Source organism: Acomys minous (assembly GCF_964271855.1).
Source record: "Acomys minous genome assembly, chromosome: 12".
Taxonomy (NCBI): domain Eukaryota; kingdom Metazoa; phylum Chordata; class Mammalia; order Rodentia; family Muridae; genus Acomys; species Acomys minous.
Genome location: NC_140493.1, coordinates 4,213,210 through 4,234,939, shown reverse-complemented (window position 1 = coordinate 4,234,939; position 21,730 = coordinate 4,213,210). Strand labels below are relative to the sequence as shown.

The following is a 21,730-nucleotide window of genomic DNA, read 5'->3' as shown; positions in this document are numbered from 1 at the left end:
GGACTCTTGTCCCTTTTCCTTCACACCTCTTTGCAGTCACACTTAGAGCTAACACAGACCTCTCCCTCAGGTCCTGTTCCACATTACTTTTGACTCCTCATCTTGAGGCCACGAGCCATGCAAACAGATCCGGCCAATGCCAAGTATCGTCCCTTCCTTGCCTTCCTTGGCTCCCCTCAGGTTGTTGGTTTGGTTTTGCGGATAATATCCTGTTGGATCAGACAGGCTAGCTCTGAAAAACAAAGGAATCTTATGTATCAACCCCACTGCTAGAAGACCACACACACACGCACACACACACACGCACACGCACACACACACACACACGCACACACGCGCACACGCGCACACACGCACACACGCCTCCCCAGGTTGTAAGCAGAGCAGAGGAAGAATCTGACACAGATTGCTGAAGGACACGTAAGAAGTCAAAGTCCTCGTTCCTGGCGGTTTAACTGTTAGGAACTACCCTGTGTAGCCCTGCTGTCCTGGACTCGCTCTGTAGACCAGGCTGGCCTCCAACTCACAGAGATCCGCCTGCCTCTGCCTCCTGCATGCGTCACCATACCCACTTTCCTCCTCCTCCTCCTCCTCCTCCTCCTTCTTTTTTTTTTTAAAGACAGGCTATCGCTGTGTCACCCAGGCTGCTCTTGAACTCACTGTCCCCTGCCTGCACTTCCAGAGTGCTGGGATTCCAGCCAGGGCCCGGGCATGGACATGTTTCAGTGTTGGATGTGGTTCCCGCCAAGCTTGTCCTGTGTCCTTGTCCTGCATCTGAGTGCACACCTGCTGGCTCAGGCTGTGGTGGAAAGCAACGCCTACTCCTGACAGCACCCACAAAGCCAGCCCCTCATAGTCCACCCCCTCCTTTTCTTTCCAGAGTTTCTTTTTGCTTTTGAGGCAGGGCCTCATTATGTAGCCCTGGCTGGTTTTGAGCTCAGGCCAGCCCTGAACTCACAGAGATCTTCTTCTTGCCTCTGCTTCCTGAGTGCTGGGATTCAAGGGATGCACCAACATACCTGGCTCTTTCCTGAGTTTTAACATCAGCTGGAGCCAAAAAACGGGCTCTATTCCTCTACAGAACCTAGGCATGGGGTCGGTTAGAACATTTGCTACTTGCTATGTCTGATCATCCTGTGGCTGTGTAAACAGAGGAGAGAGCTGGGGAAGACTGAGTCGAGGGGAGGCAGGCTGGGAGAGCGTAGGCAGGTACTCATAGACGCATGTATTGATTGAACAGACACATGGCTGCTGCTGGCCTCCTCAACCCCTACCATCTAGATCTGGAACCTCTCATAGCTCATTTCCTCTACCCGTGTAGTCGAGGATGCCCATGAATCCTCCTGCCTCTACCTTGCAGGTGCTGGGATCACAGGCGTGCGTTCTCATCTCCTGAGCTGTCCTGCTAACCACTTGAAATCAGATACTTACTTGTGTTCCATTAAATAGCATCTCTAGCTGACTGTGCTCGATGGCTTCCGGAGGCCAGGGCATCTCTCTGCTTGACACCTGGCTTATTGTCAGATGGCCTTGGTCCTGCTCCAAAGATGAGTCCAGGGGTGGGGCTTTCAGTGATGAGGCAGGAGACTTTAAACCAACCTCTATTTTATTAAAAACTAACAGTTTGGGGACTGAAGAAAGAAAATAGTGTTTCTCAAAATTCTAGGACACTTAGCAACAGCCGTGTGTGTTTAAAACCACCAGCTGGGAACCTGCATCGGTAGCTCGCTGCTGTGAGGTTCTTAGTAACACGGAAGTGTGAGGCTCAGTAACTAAGTGAGAACTGGAGCTGCCCGGTCCTTCCGGCCTTGTAGGGATCCAGGGAGGGACTGGCTGGACATTTTTCGGACAAGCTCAGATAGGTCCTCCGAGAGTTCCTGGCATTCCTTTCTTTGGATCACCGGGGCACTGAAGGAGCTAATACACATGTTGGTTAGCAACTGAGGCAAGGCCCGTGAGCCCGCCCACAGGGACAAATCCAGAGCTGGGCTTGGACTTGACCTGTGTACAACTGCTTAGCCTGACATGTCTGACAGCTCCCACAGAGCCAGCCAGTCACACTCCATCTCCTCCTTTTTCCAGACCTTTTGTTTGTTTTTTGAGGCAGGGTCTCATTATGGAGCCCTGGCTGTCCTTGAACCCAGGCCAGCCCTGAGCTCACAGAACTCCTCTCGCCTCTGCTCCCTCAACTTTCTTCCTCACCCATTTCTATTTGGGGGGGGGGGTAGTTGAGAGAGGGTTTCTCTGTGTCTTGGACTCACTTCGTAGACCAGGCTGTCCTCAAACTCACAGTGATCCTCCTGCCTCTGCCACCCGAGTACTGGGATGAAAGGCGTGCGCCACCACGCCCAGCCTCCATTTGTTTTTTTTAAAGACAGAGTTCCTATGTGGCTGGCTGCTTAGCTTGAAACTCACTGTGAGGTCATGCTGGCCCTGAACTTCCTGCTGGCTTCCCTTCTCAGCCTCTGGGATGCCAGCTAGTCATTACAGGTGCTACATCACGTCTCACCCCGCGTTATAAGAACAGCAACGCTGGCTGGACCTCCTACCACAACTACAGGGTCCTGAGCCAACATGGGACCCTTATAAAAACACCCAGGAGCCCGAGACAGGGAGGGGAGTCAGCCCGGGTGCAGGTGAAGAGGAAGGCGGGGTTCCGCCCCTGTACTGGAACTGTGGTAAGTCGAACAGACTCCTGTAAAGTTGTAAGAGGGGGAAGGAAATTGTATTCACCTACATTCTCTTACAAAGAGAAAGCTGTCTTTGCCGGGAACAATATTTTGATATGTGCTTCAGCCTGCGGCTGAGATCCCAGTGGAGGCTCAGGGGTGGGTGGAGCGGATCTGCTTGAGACGTGCATGGGAGCTTGGAATTCTGCACGTTATGCCACAGAGTGTGAGCAAAAAGAGAAAAAGGAGAAGACAAGAAAGGAAGCTGCTGGTGGGCGCTGTTCACTGTGTGACTCTTTTCCCATCGTCCTCTTTCTTTGTGTGTGTAGCTCTGTGTGTGCATGTACATGCTCACGTGGGCACGCGGGTGTATGTGTGTGACCTGTGTGTGAGTACGTGGGGAGGTCCAGGGTTGACACTGGGTGTCTCCAGTTGCTCTCTATGTCTTGAGACAGGGTCTCTCCCTGAACCTGGGGCCAGTGAGCGCCACCTCCTGCTGCTGGGACTTCCCATGTGTGCTGCCATGCCTGGCCTTTTACGGTGGAGCTGGGGACCCGAACTCAGGTCCGTGAGCTTGTGCAGCAGCAAGCAGTGTGCAGACTGAGGCGGCACTCCAGCTGCCCTCTCCTTCTGTTTATTCGTGGAAAGAACACAGAGGTGGGCCTCAGGCTCCCCAGAGACTGCAGAGCCAGGGCAGTATGAGGAGCAGGCAGAGGGCGACACAGAAGGCGCTTGTGGTAGGGCATGCCAGCAGGGGAGGGCCTCACTGCGCAGGACCCCCCACTGATTTCTTTTTGTTACAGCCCTTTCTTGGGATAGGGTCAAAGCCACTAGCAGCAGATGAGGTAAATACGAAAAGGTCCCTTGAAAGAGCCTTGAGCCTTCAGTGGTGACAGCTTCAAGCCGAGAGGGGCAAAGGGGAGGGACCTGCTCTAACCAGAGATGCCCTCAGCTGGCCCCCTGGGTCCTGAGTCCCAAGGCTCCCCTCCCTCACCCCTGGCTGGCCCAGGCTGGCCTTAAACTGGAGAGCTTCTGTCTCTGCCTCCCAAGTGCTGGGGTACAGGTGTGTATCCCCACACCCGGTCCCCAGCTGCTCTTCCCAGTCAGGAAATGAGAACCGCAAAGACAGGCCCAGGTTCGCCTCTTAGGTCTGTCACACAACTCCTGGTCTCACTCAGCCTCTTTGCCCTTCCACCTGGTTCTCTAGAACAACCATAGACTTGGGGAAAGCTAGGGTACCCAAGAAGACCGTGTAAACCCGGGAATGCGTGCAAAGGTACCCCCCTACCCTCCCACCCCCTGGCAGCAACCTAAGTGCCATGGGAAGTCCTGTGGGCGGCTGAAGTACTGTTTGTTGTTCCTAGGACCCGTGTTGATGGCCTGTGCGTGGATGAGGCAGCCAGCGTTTCCTTCCTGATGTGCATAATGACAGGCCAGGACTGGTGTCTGGAGAGAGGGCCAGGGCTGCTGAGCGCAGTGCATCTGTGATTGTACAGGTCTCCCCGATTCCGCCTTAAGCACCCACCCTTGCTGCTTACCGAGCCTTAAGGGGCATCACGCTTCTGTGGTGCGAGGGGTGCTCTTCTAGTGCCAGCAGCCTGGGGATATCTGGGTGTCCCCCTAGCTGGCCCCAGGGCAGGGTTGTAGGCGTCTTCTTTTCTATTGGGTGACTTGAAGAGGCCACATCAGCTTTCCAAATGGCTTCCATCTGGTTTCCTTGTTGCCTGGGAGTGGGAGCGCCCAGAGAATGTCAAGAGACAAAGAAACACAGAACCAGGCTGAGGAGCCACGCCCTCTTCAGGGCCACAAGGTCCAGGACGCTGGGCAGTGTTCCCGCCCCCCCTGCCTTTTTTGTTTTCAGAACAGGGTTTCTCTGTGTAGCCCTGGCTGTTATGGCCTCGAGGCTGGCCTCAAACTCACATTGATCTGCCTGCCTCTGCCTCCTGAGTGCCGGGATTAAAGGGGTGTGCCACCACACCCATCATTTTCTTCCTTTCTTTTTTTCTTTTTTTTCTTTTTTTTTAGTTTTTTGAGACAGGGTTTCTCTGTGTAGCCTTGGCTGTCCTGGACTCGCTTTGTAGACCAGGCTGGCCTTGAACTCACAGTGATCCGCCTGCCTCTGCCTCCTGAGTACTGGGATTAAAGGCACCACCCTCTTGTCACCCTCCCTCCCCAGCACAGGCCCCTGTCTTGTCTTAGTTCCTGAAGCTCCACTTCTAGGCACGTAAGCTGGGGCTGAAGCAGCTCTGAATCAGGTCCCCTTGGGGTAGGTGTTCATGTGGGTCATCTTGGCTGCCTGGAGGTCCACCATCTGTGAGCCCACGTGGTGGGAAGAATCGGGCTTGTGTACGTGGACGGACCAATGGCAGACCTGGGTTAGTATGCCTGGAGTAGGCTATCCCCTGTGTTTTCTCAGAGTTGGTCAGGCTACCCCCCCCCAAATGCCCCCCCCACATTGCCATACACATTCTACCCCTGCATCTGAGCCCCAGAGCCAGTCAGGGCAGCTGAGTAGACTGGGCCTCGAAGCCAGCGCCATGCCCTTTGCTTGTGTCTTCTTTTGCGGTGGCCGCCCCGGAGTAATGGCCCCTGCTTCCTGCCTCCCTGCTCAGCCTACTGGCTGCCCCTTGGCCTGCCAACACCACCTGGCTATCCGCAGGGCCCCTGCTCAGCCTACTGGCTGCCCCTTGGCCTGCCAACACCCACCTGGCTATCCGCAGGGCCCCTGCTCAGCCTACTGGCTGCCCCTTGGCCTGCCAACACCCACCTGGCTATCCGCAGGGCCACGGATTCCCGGCGCTTGGGCGGAGGGGGTTGCTTGTTGGAGGAACTGCTGGAACGGACTCTCTGGAGTAAGACTGGAGGTGACTTGCATTTCCCTGGCTTTGCTGAGGTGACCACAGGCATGCTCAGGTGGATGTTCCAGTCTTGCTGGAGCTAGAAGAGCCAGTAGAGGGCGTCAGGAAGATGGGAAACGAGGCCTCTCTAGGATGGGAGGAGGTCTCGTCTGATTGTCACTGGGCTCTGGGTTGAGGAGAGCCTAAGACCCTTTGACTACAAACCCCAGGTCCCTAGTATATGACATTTTCCTTGAAAGTCCTTCATAGCCGAGCTGTGGGGGCGCACGCCTTTAATCCCAGCACTTGGGAGGCGGAGACAGGTGGAACTTTGTGAGTTCAAGGCCAGCCTGGTCTACAAAGCAAGTCCAGGACAGCCAGGGTGACACAGAGAAACCCTGTCTCAAAACAAAAACAAAAACAAAACAACTACGAAGAAAAGAACTTCAGATCTTATTTGCTGGGGTGGTTCCTACTTTCTGCTTTGTAGTAAAGAATCTGGACACTGAGCAAAACAGAAGAAAGAAAACGGAAGGAAGCCAGGCAGCAGAACACACACAGTGCCTCACACCAAGCCCAGCCGCGAGCTGGCTGAGGAGCAGGGGGGCCCTTTCTTAAAAGGCTACAGGATATGTCAGTGTTCTGATAAAACTTTATTACCATTAATGTATGTGCCGTGTGTTCTGGGGACCAGATTGAGGTTGTCACACTTGTGTGGCAAGTGCCTTTAACCCTCCACCATCTCGCCGGCCTCACTATTTCATTTTATATTTGCCATCTAAATGTTGGGTTGCGGGCATGCAGCAGCGTAGCACGTTTTAATTTCTCACCTGCTTGTAGAGAATGCTACAAGGATTTTGTTTCTCTTGTGCATTTTGGCTCCCGGTTTCAGAGAGATTTCAGTCCATCATGGTCATTGCTCATGTGCCTGAGACAGAAGGCAGAGAGCCGCAGCAGAACCAGAGCTGAATATAACCTTCCAGGTCTGACTCTAATGACCTACGACCCCTAGGCAGACCCCACTTCCTAAAGGCTCCAAAGTCTTCAAGGTAGTGCCACAGACTGGACCCTGAACATCCAAAACTTGAGCCTGTGGGAGACACTTTAAATTCAACCATCACAACCCAGAAGAGAGATGGACTTCCATCCTGTGTCACAATGGCTGCAACCACCATAATGGCTCCGTCTCCACAGTGGTGCTCACGGGATCTCCTGGCCCGTGGCCCGTCTCTTACCTCTCTTGTCTGGCGTACCCCAGCCCCTCCTAAAAGGCATCCCTGCAATTTACTACAACCTGCATGCTAAGTGAAATAAGCCAGATGCATTTATATGTGGAATCCAATAGAAGGAGAAAAAAAAAAGTCAAATGTATAGAGGTAAAAAATAAAACAGTGGTTACCAAAGTTGGGGTGTGGGCCAAGAAGTGGGGAGACGCAGGCAGAAGGACACAGCAGGAAGCATGGGTGAATAGCTATAGTTGTAACTGTCCTTGTAGACAAGCACCAAGATGTTCTAAAGAGATGCATTTGTGCCCCACCCTTCACCAGATTCTTTTTTGTTTTTTTTTAAGGTGCTTGCCATGACAGCCTGCTGGCTTGAGTTCCTTCCCAGAACTCCATGTGGGTGCTGGGAATTGAACCTCCATCCTTTAGAAGAGCAGTCCGTGCCGGGCGTGGTGGTGCACGCCTTTAATCCCAGCACTCGGGAGGCAGAGGCAGGCGGATTGCTGTGAGTTCGAGGCCAGCCTGGTCTACAAAGCGAGTCCAGGACAGTCAAGGCTACACAGAGAAACCCTGTCTCAAAAAACCAAAAAAAAAAAAAAAAAAAAAAAAAGAAGAGCAGTCCGCGCTCTTCCAGAGGACCTAGGTTCAGTTCCCAGCACCCACATGGCAGCTCACAACTGTCTGTAACTCCAGTTCTGGGAATCTGACACCCTCACACCAATGCACATAAAATAAAAATTAAAAAAGAGGCGCTTTCAGGCCACCATAATTTACCCTACTCTGCATTCTTTATCAGGAAGAGCTTGGAAGAAGGTCTCCAGTAAAACAAGTCAGTGGATCAAGGAAGAATTTGGAAGGAAGGGCAAAGCTGGGCCTGGGCAAGGGGGAGAAGAGATGCTTGTGCCTCAAGCCTGGGTGACAAGCAGAGCTGAGGGGAGCAGCAGGGAACCCCAGCTCCAAGGAGAGACTGCAGGACTCGGCTCTTCCCTCATGCTCCAGCCCAGAGGCGCGCACAAGCCCTCTCGTTGCCCGTTGGCTGGCAGCCCTCAGTCTGCTCACTCCAAACAGGGGGCAGGGCAAGCAGACCCACCTTGGAGAACATGGCTACCATGGTGTGCAGGCATTCCTGGTGCCTCTGCTCCAGCGTCTTCTGCTTGTCAGTCCAGGCCCGCAGCCTGACGCTCTGCAGTCGGTCAATGTTTTCCAGGAACACGTGGAGGCTGCGGGCCTTGTTGGCGACCTTCATTTGCTGGGTGGCTCCTATGTGTTTGGTCACTTCTTGTCTGGCAAGAAAGGGAAGAGACTTAGGAGCTGAGACGCTGGCTCTTCCCACCAAGTCAGTCCACCAGAGAGACAGCTCCATGAGAAGAGGAATGGGGCTATGGGGGGGAGCAGAAAGGAGGAAGGTGGGTGGTATGAGGAGGAGGGCAGGGAGGGGGGACTGGACGTCAGGGCTGGAAAGGAAAAGTGAAGGAAACGGTAGAAAATACATTGAATGACGACCAGTAAAATAGGGGTTGGAAGGGAGGTGGGTTCAGAGGGAAAGCCCACCGTGAGAAAAACAGCATAGCAGATGTCGCACCTCCTCCACCTTTGAGCGTTGCCCACAGTGGACACCAGCCGTTGCTAGTCCCCCTTTCCAGGAGACCTACGGGGTTTCCCTCATGGATTCCTGCCCACAGCCCTTCATCTCTCCCCTGGGTTTTGACTCCGCCCTATTTTGCAGGGTGTGTGGGTGTGTGTGTGTGGGGGGGTGTGGGTCCTGGGGGTGGTGCTGGTGGTGCCGGGGCACCTACCGGATCCTCTGGAAGTATCTGTAGTAGATATATTTCTTGCATAGGTACTGCAGCCTGAGGGTGCTCAGCTCCATGGTGATAGCGGTGACCTCCAGGGCCTTGCTGCGCAGGCACTGTGGCAGTGCCAACTCCGATTCCAAACCCCCCAGAATTTGCAGGTTCTTCAACTGAGCTGCCATGGCTAGATGGTATACCTTGTCCTTGGGGGTTTCTGGGACTTTCTGCAGAGAGGACCGGGTCACCCTTCGGATCGATGCCCCAGAGACAGGGAAGGAAGCACATTTCTTGGGCTTAGCAGAAGCCTGGCGGGCCCATGGCGTGTGCATCAGCTCAGCTGAGCTTTGGGGCCTCTGGTCTCCCTGGCCAGGCTGCTGGCCGTGTTCCGACGAGGCTAAGTGCGGCCTCCTGTTTTGGCGAGCAGACTGGGCCCGGCACTGGGGAGACGCCCGTGCTGCCTCTGACTTCTCCAAGTTCCTCCACCGGCTGGTGGGTGTGAAGATCAGCTTCTCCGAACCTTCCTTCTGCTCCGCGCCTGCCCTCCTGGGGCTCTGTTTCTCTTCTTCCGGCTGGGTGAGTCTTTGCCACTGCTGCCTGGTGGCTGCCTCCGCCTCCCACTGCCGGACCTTCTCCTGGTGCTCCTGCTCCAGCAGGGCCCATTTTTTCTGCCGCTCAAGCCACATTTCTTCCTCCTGCAGCCACTGCTGCCTCCTCGTCTCCCAGCTGCGCTCTTCCTCCTCCCAGTGCTCCAAAAGCATCCTCCTGGAGCTCCCCGGGGACAGGCGCTCCTCGGCGTAGGACTTACTTTGGACTCCTTCCTTCTCTTGGAAGCCATCCTCCTGGGCTTTGCCCTCAGGATCTGGGGCTTTTTCGACCTGTTTTTCCCACTGTGTAGGAAACTGGGGGACCTCTGAGTGCAGCAGCACAGGCTCAAGGTGCTTGCTGAACACGTCTTCAACCCTTGAGTCTGTGGCCGTGGCAAAGAGTGGCTCATGTGTTGCAGGGGTAGTGCCGCTGTCCCAGGCCTTGGCCAGGGGACTTAGGGAGAATGGTGAAAACAAATGCCCTTCCCCCGTGAGCTCCTGTTGGGGTTCCTCTAGAAGGGTGTCTTTTTCAGGGGGTGTGCCGACCAAGGCCTGATCTGGTTCTTCTAGACCCCCAGCAGACTGAACCGTCTTCAGCTGGAATTCCAGGGCCTGCTTTATCATGAGGAGGTCGTGGTACTTTTCCCCTAGGACCTCCACCTGTTTCAGCAGCGCATCCCTTTTGCTCTTGAGGACTTGGATGGATTTTTGGAAGTACAGCCTCTGGCTGCTGAGCTCCTTAGTCATCTCCGCCTGCAGGTGCTTGCACTTGCTCTCCAGACTCCTGTTCTCCTTGTGCTGGAGTATCAAGGCCTTGCTGAGGTTCTCCACCACGGTGGACATGTACCTGATGGCCTTGACCTCCCCTTTGTTGAACATGCTGGAGTCGAGGAGCTCCTGTAGCATGGATTTCACCTCCGAGACCTCTGTGATGGTGGTGCTGTTGTCCTGCAGCATCTGCTCCGGGCTCAGTGGCTGAGGGAGCACTGGGGGTGTCTGTGGTCTCTTCTCCCGCCAATCCTGCCAGAAGTTATGTTTGGACGCTGGAAGGGATGGAGAGGGGGGGGAAAGCCTCAAGCTCCCATTAAGAGGTGTCTTGACCCTCCAGAACCTGCTGAGCCAGGACTCTCACCCACCCCTGTTTGGGACAGGCAGGAGCAAGGAGCTGGCACTATGAGCCAGAGGAGGGTTGTCTGGAGACACTTCTGCCTGGCCCAAGATTGCCTCAGGCGTAGCCTTAGGTCTACCAGTGGCACAGCGCCTGCAGAGCCCAAAGTGGCCTGGCACAGTGTGTCAGCTCCACTCAGTCCAACCCTCTTCCTAACAAGGAGCTTCTTTTCTAACCATGCCCCTTTCCTACCCCAAAATCCATGTTGGGCTCCTTAAGCCAACTACCCAACCCCCTGAGCCCCACATGGAAACTGCCTTTCCTTTTTCTGTTACCTCCAAACTGTGCCTATAGAGACTCTATTACAACCTCTCACATGCCACCATTATTGTTGTAGCAATTGTCACCATTAGACCCTCACCCCAAGAAAATAAACTAAGCACAGACTGCCTGTACTGTGTGTGACCCCAGTGACAGATGTCGTCTCGTCCAGAGCTGGCCATGATAGTACCCCTTGGCGCCTACTGCTAGGTGTAGGGCTGACGGAAGGGTCATCTGAGAGCATCTTCTCAAATGTCACTGGCAAAAAGGACAGTGGCCAGCTTTGGATGGGAGGCAAGAGAGCACGTGGCACTTACGTGACGCTGAGCTCAGCCTAGCGTCTCACTGTCGGGTGAGCCACATCATCCTAGGCTTCAGAATTCTGGGGCCAAGTTACTTGGATCCGAATCTAACTTGTACCGTTTGCCTTTGGCACATTTTAAATTTTCTTAGTACCTTAGTTTCCTCATTTGAAAAACGGGGACACCTGTAGATTCTCATTCTTGGAACTTATAGTACACCTATTTAAGGCCAAGTGTAACCCTAAAGTTGGTGCTCAATAAATAATCCCCACAAAGCCAGGCACCTGCAGTGCACCCCTTTAATGCCAGCACTTGGGAGGCATATCTCTGTGGGTTTGAGTCCAGCCTGGTCTACAGTGAGTCCAGGACAGCCAGGGCTACACAGAGAAATCCTGCCTCAAAAAACAAACCAAACCAAGAGTTTACACTCTGTCAGGCTGATGAGATGTTCGGGTGATGATGCGTGCACGTGCTGTGTAGGCTCGAGAGCCTGACTTTAGATTCCCAACACCGATGCAAGAGCTGGCCGTGCTAGGCACACTGCAGTCCCATTACCCTACTGGAGAGGCAGGGACGGGAACAGCCCTGGGCTTGCTGCTCAACCAATCGGGCCATTGGGAAGCTCTAGGTTCAGTGAGAGGCTATCTCAGAAAGTAAGGTGGAGAGTGAGTGAGAAAGACACCCAGTAGTAGTCTCTGGCCTACACACAAACGCGCCGTGCAAATTTACACTCTCATAAGAAAATAAGCACACAAAGAACTATATCTTAAAATAGAAGACAGTGAAAATTATGGGACAATAATCTCCATTTTCTGTATTCTTCCTCCCACGACATTCAACCTTAATTTTTTTTTTTCTAAAACATGGTCCCTTTACATATAGCTCTGGCTGTCCTGGAACTCACTCTGTAGACCAGGCTGGCCTCAAACTCACAGAAATTCTCCTGCCTCTGCATCCTGAGTGCTGCTATTAAAGGTGAGCCCACCACATCTGTAGATGATGCCCTTAAAGAAACAGACTTGTGAGGGAAAGTAAAGATGCCCAATGTTGGCAGAGTTGGGATTCGAGCTGAGATCTGCTTCAGCCCAAAGCCCGTGCTCTTGATAAGGCTAGCCAAGGCAGGGGCCTTTGTCACCACTTTTCCTGTGGTCTCTCTGTTCTGTGAGCCATCAGGGCACTCATCTACAAAATTCAAGAGGTCATTTCAGGTCGGTGTTAGCCTGGATAGGAATGAAATTCTAAGGTTTAGCCAGGCTGGTGACCGACCTCCTTAGGGAAATCAGGAAGGCTCTGGAGGGACTTCCGGCTGAAGCTTACCAAACCCTGGCCTGGGCTGGGTTCAAATGAGGAAAGGGAGTTGTTCGAACTCTGCCTATAAACCGCAGCTTTCCTGGCCAGTCGGCCTTGTTTCCCAGAACCCCACGAGGCCATAGCTCCCAGAAGCATTTGAGGGATCAGCGTCACCTCACTCGTACCTGTATCTTTAAAAAAGTTTTGTTGGGGTCCCGCTCAAACTATGGCACCAGCCAAGGACAATACAGGCCGTAAACTTCAAACCCCTACCCAGACCTAGCCAAAGGACAGGACATTCTCCACAGTTGAGTGGAGAGTGGGGTATGACTTTCACACGTACTCTGGTGCCTCATATTTGACCATGTCCCCTGGAGGGGGAGACCTGGTGGCACTCAGAGGAAGGATAGCAGGCTACCAGGAAGAGACTTGATACCCTGTGAGCATATAAAGGGGGAGGAGGTCCCCCTCAGTCACAGTCATAGGGGAGGGGAGTAAGGGGAAATGGGAGGGAGGGAAGAATGGGAGGATACAAGGGATGGGATAACCATTGAGATGTAACAAGAATAAATTAATTTTTAAAATTACAAAAAAACAAAAACAAAAAAGTTTTGTTTTGGCCGGGCATGGTGGTACACTCTTTTAATCCCAGCACAGAGGCAGGAGGATTGCTGTGAGTTTGAGGCCAGCCTGGTCTACAAAGCCAGGACAGCCAAGGCTACATAGAAACCCTGTCTCGAACCCCCCCCCCCAAAAGAAAAACAAAACAAAAAAGTTTTGTTTTGGTTTCTTTCTTCTTTCTTTCTTTTTGGTTTTTTTGTTTGTTTGTTTTTTCAAGACAGGGTTTCTCGGTGTAGCCCTGGCTGTCTTGGAACTCACTCTGTAGACCAGGCTGTTTTTAAACCCAGAGATCCACCTGCCTCTGCCTCCCAAGTGCTAGGTTATGTTAGGGCATTTTGGTCTGTGTACCACCGGCATGCAGTGCCTTTAGAGACCAGAAGCAGATGTCAGGTCCCCCTGAAGTTACAGACAGTTGTGGGTGCTGGGAATTGAACCCTGTCCTAGGAAGATCAACCTGTACAGTACAGCTTAGAACAGCTTTGTGATCAGCGTGGGTCTGATTACCTGTGCTCTGCACTCCGGCTTCCCACTCTACTGTCTTGTGTGTGTGTGTGTGTGTGTGTGTGTGTGTGTGTGTGTGTGTGTGTGTTATGGAGGAGGGTCAGAGCCCCTACAGACCCTCCCAAGGCCGCGCCCCCTGAGATGGCACCCAGCCCATCCCCGACGCCCGCTCTCCTCCTAGATGCTCCAGGAACCCTACTTTGTGTCCTTTTCTTTTGTTCTTCAATGAGAGTGGAGCAAAGAGAGATGAGCGACTCCATGCCTCCTTTGGTGGCCATGAGGGAGAGAGGCAGCACTTTCTCCATCACCTCCATCCACTCATCCAGGGCTTCCTCTTCCTCCGCACTCCTCCTGTTTTTCATCTCATAGGTCAGACTGTCACCTGGGCAGGGTTGGGGGCAGGGGGGCCAGGCTGAGGACAGTCTGTCCTCTGGGGACCCCACACTTCGCCCTACAGCAGTGGGAATTGCATGCTTGTGAAATGATTGACCTGAGGACTGCCCTGCGGAAATGCAATAGACAGGAGAGGGCGTGGCTAACGTTCGAGTTAATCCGTGCCTGTGGTGTAATCTCATACCTGGACCACTAGGTGGATTAGGTAGAATCAACTGCTTTCTTTGTGCTTCTGTTGTCTGCTTGCTTGAGACAAAAGTCTCACTATGTGGCCTAGGCTGCGACACTTGCCTGTGTGAGTGTGTGTGAAGCCCAGAGGTCACAGTGGACTGTCTCCTGACCCTGGACCTTGTCATTGGTGCTAGACTGGCTGGGATGTCCCCCGTGTCTCCACTCCCCAATGCTGAGGGTGTAGGCAAATGCTGACATAGGTGGAGATAGGAAAAGCCCGAGGCCGCTGGGATCAGTGTGTCTGGGGAAGGCATCAGCTCCCGAGACTGAGCCCAGCCCACAGACTCACCCCAGTCACCCAGCCAGCGGAGGATGTCCCAGCCCACAGACTCACCCCAGTCACCCAGCCAGCGGAGGATGTCCCAGCCCACAGACTCACCCCAGTCACCCAGCCAGCGGAGGATGTCCCAGCCCACAGACTCACCCCAGTCACCCAGCCAGCGGAGGATGTCCCAGCCCACAGACTCACCCCAGTCACCCAGCCAGCGGAGGATGTCCCAGCCCCACAGACTCACCCCAGTCACCCAGCCAGTGGAGGATGTCGCACAGGTGTTTTTCTTTAGCCTTAGCATCTTTGGAGAAGGAGGTGATTTTCTTCAGCAAGATGAATCTCTTCCTGCCTTTCTGCTCTGGCTGGTGAGGTTTTGCCTTCTCTTTTAAATCATATCCCAGTTCTTTCTGGAAGCGGTTGATGGCACAGTTGACATTGTCCAAGATGTCTGAGAGCTGGGTGGAAATGTCCTGTATGGGGCAGGGGCAGCAGATGGCAGATGTTAGGCCTCTAGATTCTGGGGTTGGCTGTAGCGGTGCGTGGTCCTAAACAAGTCGCTCAACCCCAGATCTCAGGTCTTTGTTGCTGATAAAATGGAGCTCAATCCAGTCAGGCATGGTGGCACACCTTTAATCCGACCCCCAACCCCGACCCCATACCACTTGGGACCCATCACTAGGCGCTGTCCAGGGGCCTCCTACCCACTTTCCTAGTGCCTATGACCTTATAGCCGGGCCTTACAGGGGTGGCTGATCTCAGCCTGCCCCGCACAAGTCAAATACAGGATGTGGGCGTTCTGAACCTATGTGCCTGCAGACCCAGCTTGTCAGGTATCCCAAGACCCCCAAAGCCTCAAAGGCTGGAATCTCCTGTAACCGTGAAAGCGGCCCCCAGCCTCTATATCAGGCCTCAATAGAAGGGTGTTTTCGTCATCTCTGGGGTTACCTCCTGAGTCCGAATCAGCTGAGCAGCCTCAATCTTTGAGAGAATAGTCTTGACGGATGTGGGTGTCACCAAGTGTGGGGGATTATCCTTCTCCATTCTAGATACTTCTCTCAGTCCCAAGATGCCCTGTGTCTCTTGTACACAGGCCTGACACAGTAGCAGCAGCTTTGGGGGCTAAGGGCCCAGGGAGGTTGCCGGGTACCCTCTGCCCAGCCACAGCCACAGCTCCTCTGGTAACTGCCAGACACCAGGTTCCAACGGACTCTCTTTTCCCCAGTGACATCATCAGTTTGATTTAAAAGAATTATGAGATTAGACTTCCTGCCGCTGGTCTGTGTTGCACCTACTGCCTGCTGTTATCTTTACTTGACCAGTTTGTTTGTTGTCTTGTTCAACCATTAAATGTTATGTTCCAAAACTAAATACTAATGGTGAAAAATAGGAAGAAAAGCAACTGGGAAAAAGTACCTTGTGCTGCAGTTAGATCATGGTTCCCCAAAGGTCCCTCTGTGGAAGGTTCCAGGCCCCAGTGTGGTGTCACAGGGAAGTTGTGGGGAGGTAGGGCCTTGGGGGCCTTGGACACTGGGTAGCCTCGCAGGGGCTTGTGGGTCTTCAGCCCTCTTCTCTCTCTCTTCTCCCTTCCCCGAGTTGTGGTTTTGTTCCACCGCATTGGAAACAGAAGGACTGTTGATCAGACTGGAATCTCCCAGATGGTCAGTCAGATACCGTCTTCTCTTTGAGTCAGTGACCTACATGTTTTGTTACGGCATCAGAAGGCCGACTGGACACTTTTCTTTTTTTCTCTTTTTGGTTTTTCAAGACAGGGTTTCTCTGTGTAGCCTTGACTGTCCTGGACTCACTTTGTAGACCAGGCTGGCCTCGAACTCACAGCGATCCGCCTGCCTCTGCCTCCCGAGTGCTGGGATTAAAGGCGTGCGCCACCACCGCCTGGCCCTAAAGAGATTATTTGATTTTAAAAATCAGAGCCAATGGGCTGGGCGTAGTGGCACACGCCTGCAATCCCAGCACTCGGGAGGCAGAGGCAGGTGGATCACTGAGTTCGAGGCCAGCCTGGTCTACAAAGCGAGTCCAGGGCAGCCAGGGCTACACAGAGAAACCCTGTCTCCAAAAAAACCAAAAAACCAAAAAACCCACAAACAACAACAACAACAACGAGAGCCAGTCGATAACTAAATGAGAATGTTTGCTTTTGTCCCAAGGGATCTAGGATCAGTCAACACTCTTACTAGTTAAAGCTGATGATCATGATAGGAGAGGATATGAAATGCAGGTTTATATACAGGAAAAGTATTCTTCCTTGTTACTAAAACTATTTCCGTTTACTAGATAACAAATAAACACCAAGAGTTCAGTTCCATGTGGTGTCTAACCTGTGGCTTCCCTGACACTCGCCCATCTCACCGCCCTGTTACTCATCACTAAGGCCATGCAAATTCTTCCGTTGCTTATTCAGTCTGCACTACTCAGGTGCTATGCATGGGGCTAAGTGCTGGCCACACAGAAATGAGCCAGCCCCAGACTTGAACCTGCCCACTGGATACTTTACATCTGTTCCGGACAGCCCTTTAATCCTTGGACTTCAGAACATCTTCTAGCTTGTAAGTTGTTTTTGTTTTTACATTTAGCCTCTCTCGATCCCTCACACTCTTGCTCTAAGAATCAGATCCAGGCCCTTGTGCATGCTAGGCACACATTCTACCACTAAGCACATCCCAGGCCCGGGCGACTTTAGCTTCTCCAACATAGCTAGGCCAGCTGAGGCCGCAGGACGGTGAGATGCACCTAGATGCAGATGGAGGAGCCAAAGTAGGATGCTACCCTGCTTTCTTCATCCCAGCTCCTTATTTGGACTCCCCGCCCCCCCCAAGACAGGGTCTCTCTGTGTAGCCTTGGCTGTCCTGGACTCACTTTGTAGACCAGGCTGGCCTCAAACTCACAGTGATCTGCCTGCCTCTGCCTCCCGAGTGCTGGGATTAAAGGCGCGCGCCACCTCCACCAGACCACCGTGTGCCCTGATCGGGACTCTTGTTTTCCCCTTCCACCTGTCTCCGATGAGGAGACTGTACATAAGTAATCTAAACAAGCCAATTAACACATAGAGAGTGTATGATTTAATTAAGAAAAGCCCAAGATACCTCTTCAATTCAGCTTGTGAGATAAACATGCTGAGGGTCTGGGCTCCCTCATCGGTAAGCACAGCTCACCCGTTCTAGCCTTTATGTTGAAAGCGTGGTGGTGGCGCCTTTAATTAATCCCAGCACAGAGGCAGGTGGATCTCTGTGGGATCAAGGCGAGCCTGGTCTATGTAATGAGTTCCAGAATAGCTAGAGCTACATAGACAGACTCTGATGAGACAGACAGACAGACAGACACACACGGGGGTGGGGGGGGGACACGGACAGACAGACAGACAGACAGACAGACAGACAGACAGACACACACACACACACACACACACGGGGGGGGGGGGCAGGGGGCAGACAGACAGACAGACAGAGTGTAAGCCTAAGACTCAAATTGTATACTACTGACCAAGAACTTTAATTTTTTAAAATATTTATTTATTTAGTGGGCATCAGATCACATTATAGATAGTTGTGAGCCACCATGTGGTTGCTGGGAATTGAACTCAGGACCTCTGGAAGAGCAGATAGTGCTCTTAACCTCTGAGCCATCTCTCTAGCCCAGGCACTTTACCTTTAAAAGGCACATATTTCTCGGTGTGATAGCTCAGTCTGTAATCCTAGCTTTTAGGAGGGAGAGGCAGAAGGATCAGAAATTTAGCGTCATCCTTGGACCCATAGCCTGTTCAAGGCTAGGCTTTGTGCGAGATCCTGTCTTTAAGGAAGGGAGCAAGGAGGGTTGGAAAAATGGCTCATTGGTTAAGAGCACCTGCTGCTCTTACAGAGGACCATATGAGGCCGCTCCAGTCCCAGGGAATCCAATGCCCTCTGCTGGCCTCTGCAGGGACTTTACATGGTATACAGACAGACATCCAGGCAAAACACCCAAACACATAAAGTAAAAACAAATAAGTCTCTCTCTCTCTTTTTTTTTAAACGTCAAATATTTAATTATACTTAATACCATGTCACCAAAGAAGATATTTAAAACTCTTCATAGCCAGGTGTGGTGGTGCACACCTTTAATCCCAGCACTCGGGAGGCAGAGGCAGGCAGATCAAATTCGAGGCCAGCCTGGTCTACAAAGTGAGTCCAGGACAGCCAAGGCTACACAGAGAAATCCTACCTTGAAAAACCAACAACAACAAAAAGGTTCGTGTTGTTTCTTAGTGCAATAGGAAAATGCAAGCTGCAACCATAACAAGATACCAAGTTTGCCAAGTGTGAGACAGGAACAGCAGGGCCACGCCAAGTGCTCAAGAGACCGGTGGGAAGTGAAACACATTGCTGGGACTGTGAAATAGACTCACCACCTTGGAACACAGACAGCGTTGGTCTTAGCCCAGCAGGCTCACACACAAGAGAAGAGGCCTGTCCGCGCACAGGTAAACAGGAGTGTTCCTCTCAGTCCCAGAGAAGGAGACCGCCTGCAGCTGAAGTCTCAACAGGACACAACTTAACTCTTTTTTTTTTTTTTTTAAGATTTATTTATTTATTATTATGTATACAGTGTTCTGTCCGCTTGTATACCTGGGGCACTAGAGGGTATTAGATCACATTATAGATGGTTGTGAACCACCATGTGGTTGCTGGGAATTGAACTCAGGACCTTTGGAAGAACAGGCGGTGCTCTTAACCACTGAGCCATCTCTCCAGCCCCATATCTTAACTCTTGCTTAGGAAGGTGTGGTAGGGGCTGGAGAGTTGGCTCAGAGGTTAAGAGCACCAGCTGCTCTTGCAGAGGACCTGGGTTCGGTTCCCGGCACCCACATGGTGGCTCACAACCATCTCTAACTCCAGTTCCAGGGGATCTGACATCCTCTTCTGATGTCCTCTACCTCATGGGTACCAGGTATACATGTGGTAGACATATATAAAAACAGGCAAAATACTCATACAAATTACAAAAATAAAAGAGTGCACTTTTTTTTTTTGGTTTGGTTTTTTTGAGAGAGGTTTTCTCTGTGTAACAGCCCTGGCCGTCCTGGACTCACTTTGTAGACCAGGCTGGCCTCGAACTCATAGAGATCCACCTGCCTATGGCTCCCGAACCTGGATTAAAGGCGTGCGCCACCACTGCCCAGCAAGTGCACTACTTATAAAAGTGGAAGAGCAAGGCCAGGATAGGAAGTCACTTGGCTTTTATTCTAATGTAGGGGGTGACTGTGCCTTTTCCCCATTGGCTGGGGGTTGGGGGTGGTTCTGACCTCACAGTCTTAAAATTGGCTAGTTTTTGTTTGTTTGTTTGTTTGTTTGTCTGTTTTTGGTTTTTTGAGACAGGGTTTCTCTGTGTAGCCTTGACTGTCCTGGACTCACTTTATAGACCAGGCTGGCCTTGAACTCACAGTGATCCGCCTGCCTCTGCCTTCCAAGTGGCTGGGCTTGAAGGCATGTGCTACCACGCCTGGTGAAATTGGCTGGTTTGAAAAGACTTTGTGCAAAGGAAATGGTTGATATCAGAAGGGTTGCCACTTAAATCACTTAAAATTCTGGCAATGCAGCAAGGGCCTTTGTGTTAATAAAGTTTTAACAGTGTGTGTGTGTGTGTGTGTGTGTGTGTGTGTGTGTGTGTGTGTGTAAAACATTTGTATAAAGGTTTTACATAGTTGGGAGATAAAAATATTTGAATGCATTGTCATAATAAAAGTTTCACAGTGTTCAGCAAATGTTTGGGAAATGTAGCATTTCTTACATCCATACCCACAACACACATGTGCTCAAGATTGTAGCAGGGCTATATACAGATGAGGCACATGTAAGTGAGCACTGGAAAGTGTAAGGGTTGACAATTTCCTGTCCCTTAGGACTGGGACACAACATTAGTCCTTCTGAGGCCTGCTGCTTGGGCCAGCTGCCATACCGTCATCATAGTTCACAGGCCACTCTCAGGTGGTCACTACAGGTCCAGGTGGGACGCTTACTAACTTAAAAGACCACCTAGCCTGTTTCGAGCCGTCTGTGCAGAGCCTCCTTTCTAAGACAAATGCGGTTGTGTTGTTCACGCTCGGCTGCACTGTAAGCTCAGCTTCGTGACATCATTTCATGGAAAGGAAGCCAGCTCAATGAAGGCAGGAATGATATGTCAGGCGGGGTTGGGGTGGGGTGTGTGCGCGTGCTTTTATTTTTATTTTTTGATTTGTTTGAAGCAGGGTCTCCCCCTGTAGCCCAGGATGCCCTCAGACTCACAGTAATCCACCTGCCTAGGCCACCTAAGTGCTGGACTCACAGGTATGTGTAGATGGACATTTTAAATTGCTGTTCTAAAGGAGTTAAAGTATGTTTCAGGTTTTCAGGTAAAAATGTAGATAGAACACATGCGCATAAATGATGTGTCCTGTTGGAAACTGACTAAGCTATAGCAACTGTACTTGTATGTTCACAAATACATGTAGAGGTCAGAATCAGCCTCAGATGTCACTCCTCTGGACAGCCATCTCTTTGGCCTGTGACTGACTCACTGAGTAGGGCAGGCTGGCTAGCCAGCAGGCCCCAGAGATCCACTTATCCCCAAACGTTGGGATTGTTAGCATGAACCTCCAAGCCTGTTTTTTTTTTTTTTCATGGGTTCTGGCAATCAGTTGGATCTTCGTACTCGTGAGGCAAGCACTTTACAGGCTGGGCCAGCTCCCTAGCCTCAAGGGGTTTTGTTTGTTTGTTTGTTTGTTTGTTTTTCCACTGCATAAATGCACAAGGCCAGGAGAACAAATGTATTATTTTATTTTTGGTTTTTCAAGACAAAGTTTCTCTTGTAGTCTTGGCTGTCCTGGACTTGCTTTGTAGACCAGGTTGGTCTTGAACTCACAGAGATCCACCTGCTTCTGTCCCCTGAGTGCTGGGATTAAAGGCGTGCACCCAGCTAAGAACAGAACAATTGTATTATTTAAAAACCTTATGTCTGGAATGTGACTCAGTGGTAGAACATTTGTGTAGCACGTGCAAGGCTCTGGGTTTGAGTCGCAAACTCTCTCTCTCTTTCAAGGAATGCAATAAAATAAAATTGGAGCAAGCAAACTTCATAGAGAAAAGAATGAAATAAAGCACGATCATTCAGCTGGACACGGTGGTGCATGCCTGTAATCCCAACATTCTGGGAGGCAGAGGCAGGCAGATTCCTGTGAGTTCGAGGACAGCCTGGTCTAAAAAGCAAGTTCCAGGACAGCCAAGGGTACACAGAGAAATCCTGAGGCTCACAAACCTGCCAAAGGGAACAGGCAACTTCTTTACTCTGGCTTTGGAGGGGGAAAAAAGGGTGCAATGCCTCCACCCCGGGCCAGTAGTCGCTAAGTACTAGCCCAAGAACTTCAGCATACCCATTAAGTAGCTTTGAGTTTCCTTATCTGCATAACGGAACATTTATTTCACATTATCAATGTTACGGAGCCAGATTCCCAAAGCCACCTCAGGGTTGAGCTCGTGTGCACTCGTGGTTTCTGGAACAGGTGTTCAGTCAATAGTTCTTGAATTAAGAAATAAAAAGTATGATACACAGGGGAAAAA

General features: G+C 51.7%; 1 protein-coding gene across 1 annotated transcript; it reads right to left on the bottom strand.

Moving 5' to 3' along the window:
- Window positions 1-1,588: 1,588 nt before the first annotated feature.
- On the bottom strand, window positions 1,589-15,334 carry FAM186B (family with sequence similarity 186 member B). The gene is made up of 8 exons (XM_084751458.1): window positions 15,090-15,334; window positions 14,389-14,614; window positions 13,449-13,631; window positions 8,526-10,149; window positions 7,820-8,012; window positions 5,437-5,606; window positions 4,208-4,393; window positions 1,589-1,917 (listed from the first exon to the last, which is right to left on the bottom strand). Exons 1-8 carry the CDS (start codon window positions 15,183-15,185, stop codon window positions 1,773-1,775), a joined length of 2,823 nt encoding a protein of 940 aa, XP_084607584.1. The 5' UTR covers window positions 15,186-15,334; the 3' UTR covers window positions 1,589-1,772.
- Window positions 15,335-21,730: the final 6,396 nt, after the last annotated feature.

Bases quoted from the DNA above. Each gene is read 5' to 3' on its own strand.
- FAM186B (XM_084751458.1), bottom strand. From the start codon at position 15,185: ATGGAGAAGGATAATCCCCCACACTTGGTGACACCCACATCCGTCAAG. The intron at 14,615-15,089 runs GTAACCCCAGAG...TGCCCCATACAG, and splicing joins AGCTGATTCGGACTCAGGAG to GACATTTCCACCCAGCTCTC. The intron at 4,394-5,436 runs GTGGGTGTTGGC...TCCCACTCCCAG, and splicing joins GTGGCCCTGCGGATAGCCAG to GCAACAAGGAAACCAGATGG.